The sequence below is a fragment of the Grus americana genome, chromosome Z (genome assembly GCF_028858705.1).
Source record: "Grus americana isolate bGruAme1 chromosome Z, bGruAme1.mat, whole genome shotgun sequence".
Lineage (NCBI taxonomy): Eukaryota > Metazoa > Chordata > Aves > Gruiformes > Gruidae > Grus > Grus americana.
Window position 1 is genome coordinate 13,396,168 of NC_072891.1, and position 2,601 is coordinate 13,398,768.

The 2,601-nt window shown below is 58.3% G+C and overlaps 1 protein-coding gene across 1 annotated transcript; it reads left to right on the top strand.

Moving 5' to 3' along the window:
* The first annotated feature begins 209 nt into the window (after nt 1-209).
* RXFP3 (relaxin family peptide receptor 3) lies at nt 210-1,709 on the top strand. Its single transcript, XM_054809452.1, has one exon. It carries the CDS (start codon nt 309-311, stop codon nt 1,644-1,646), a length of 1,338 nt encoding a protein of 445 aa, XP_054665427.1. The 5' UTR covers nt 210-308; the 3' UTR covers nt 1,647-1,709.
* Nucleotides 1,710-2,601: the final 892 nt, after the last annotated feature.

The window sequence follows — 2,601 nt, forward strand, 5'->3', positions numbered from 1 at the left end:
TGCAGGCCGGCGGGAGGGAGGGAGGGAGGGAGGGAGGGAGGGAGGGAGGGAGGGGGGAGTCCCGCGGGGCGGGGGGGCCGGGGGCGCGGCCGCCCGGGCTCAGCACCCGGGAGAGCTCCGCCGCTGCGTTGCGCATGCCCCGGCCCCGCCGGCGCGGATATAACCGCGGCGCGGGGCGGGATCGGCGCCAGTTGTGCGGAGCCGTCGGGTTGGACAGACGGCGTCTCCGTTGCTGAGCCTGCCCGCCGCTGCTGGTTCGGGGGTCTGGGGAAAGGTTTCCGCGGACTTGTCGCCCTTCCTAGCATGGGATGGGTGAGCCCTGCGAGCGCAGTGACTGCTCGCCAGCTGCCGGCATGAAGGAAGGAGCGGACTGGGAGTCCTGGGACACGCCGCTGGCTTTCCTGGAGGGCGCCCAGATGGGCAACCGGAGCAACGTGTCTTTCCTGCAGCTGTTCAAGAATATCAACCTGGAGCGAGCTGATGGGATGCAGGGGGACAGCTCTGATGTGGTGCGGATTGTCATCTCCTTGGTGTACTCTGTAGTGTGTGCTATGGGGCTGGTGGGCAACCTCCTAGTGCTCTACCTGATGAAAAGCAAACAAGGCTGGAGAAAGTCCTCGATCAACCTCTTTGTGACCAGCCTGGCAGTGACTGACTTCCAGTTTGTGCTGACCTTGCCATTCTGGGCAGTGGAGAATGCGCTGGACTTCAACTGGCTCTTTGGCAAGGCAATGTGTAAGATTGTCTCGTATGTTACAGCCATGAATATGTATGCCAGTGTCTTCTTTCTCACCGCCATGAGTGTGGCTCGATACCGTTCTGTGGCTTCAGCCTTGAAGAACCAGCGGCGAGGTGACCTGCTGAGTGGCTGCTGCTCTGCCAAGTGGCTTTGTGCACTCATCTGGCTGTTGGCTATCCTGGCTTCCCTGCCTCATGCCATTTTTTCCACCACTGCCACTGTCTTTGATGATGTTCTCTGCCTGGTCAAATTTCCTGAGGGCCGAGGCAGTAATGCCCAGTTCTGGCTGGGTCTGTATCACATCCAGAAGGTTCTGCTGGGCTTTGTGGTGCCACTGGCCATCATCAGCCTCTGTTATTTGCTACTGGTGCGCTTCATCAGTGACAAGCACGTCGGCAGCACTTGCAGTGGCACCAGCATGAAACGCCGCTCCAAAGTGACTAAGTCAGTGTCCATTGTGGTGCTGTCTTTCTTCTTGTGCTGGCTGCCTAACCAAGCACTCACAACATGGGGCATCCTCATCAAACTCAACGTGGTGCACTTCAGTACTGAGTACTTCCTCTCTCAAGTGTACCTCTTCCCTATCAGCGTGTGCCTGGCACATTCCAACAGTTGCCTCAATCCTGTCCTCTACTGCCTCATGCGCAGGGAGTTTCGCAAGGCACTGAAGAGTCTCCTCTGGAGGATCACCTCTCCCTCCCTCACCACCATGCGCCCTTTCACCGACACCACCAAGCCTGAGCAGGAGGAGCAGGCCCTGCACGCCTTGGTGCCTGTCCACCCCGTCACTGCTTCTTGTCCTGCTGCAACCGTCCAGCCGGAGGTGGCCTACTACCCCCCTGGGGTAGTGATGTACAGCAGCCGTTATGACCTGCTGCCTGCTAGCTCCACGGAGCAGCACTGTTGAGATGGGCAGGGGTCTCTGGGGGGTGGGACTGTGGGGTCTGTGCAAGATGTGGCCCAGTGATAATGAATGCCTGATAGGGACAAGGGGAGGAGGGATGGGTAGAAGAGAGCTTCTGTGTGAGATGCTCTTTTTGGGTTGTGTCTGCTCTCAGAAGCTTGTTGTCTTGAAAATGTCCCCCAGACTGGAGAACAGGAGTAGGAGGAGACAGTGGTGGTGCACTGGGGATTGAGGTGTCTCTAGGAGATACTTTTTAGTGCTTGTACCTCCTCTGGAGAAGAGGAACTGGAGAGGGTGATGGGACTCCATCCTGGGAGGATGCAGGATGTTCAGGGCACCATAGGGAGGAGAGGGGCTGGATGGGGTGGAGTGAGGCTGAGAGCCTTCAGCTGTGTTGCCCCCTCACCAACCCAGAGGTGCCAGCAGCTCTCCCACCCCTGTGTGTGTGTTTATGGCAGGGGGAGGGAGCTGGGCTGCTTTCTCACTGCTGCATGGCACTGTAAATGATGCCAGCTCAGCCATGGTCACTGTTCCCCAGCCTCCACTGAGGGCACAGGGATCAGGCAGTCTATGTCCTATTTCATACCTGCCCTGATGGGAGCAACCAGGAGAAATGGGTACAAGGCTCCTGCTTGTTCCAGCTTGGCTCCTTTCCCTTCTCTTAGACCCAGGAAAGAGAGGGGACAAGGAGCACTGTGCTCCGCTCTGGATCTGTGCAGGATCTGCTTTTCCAGCTTCCCCATCTCTTCTGCTGCTGCCAGGATACAGAGCAAGCCAGACAGCCAAGGAGGAAACCCAAGGGCACGACTTTCAGCTTCATTGAGAGGTGTTGCTTTGCCTGGGTTTGGAGGGGAGGTGACATCATGTTCCCCAGCCTCTCTCCAGGCTCATGGATGGGGAAACCTCACAGCCCCAAACCGTGAGCAGCAAGGCAGGTGTCTCTCCCAGGGCACTGAGG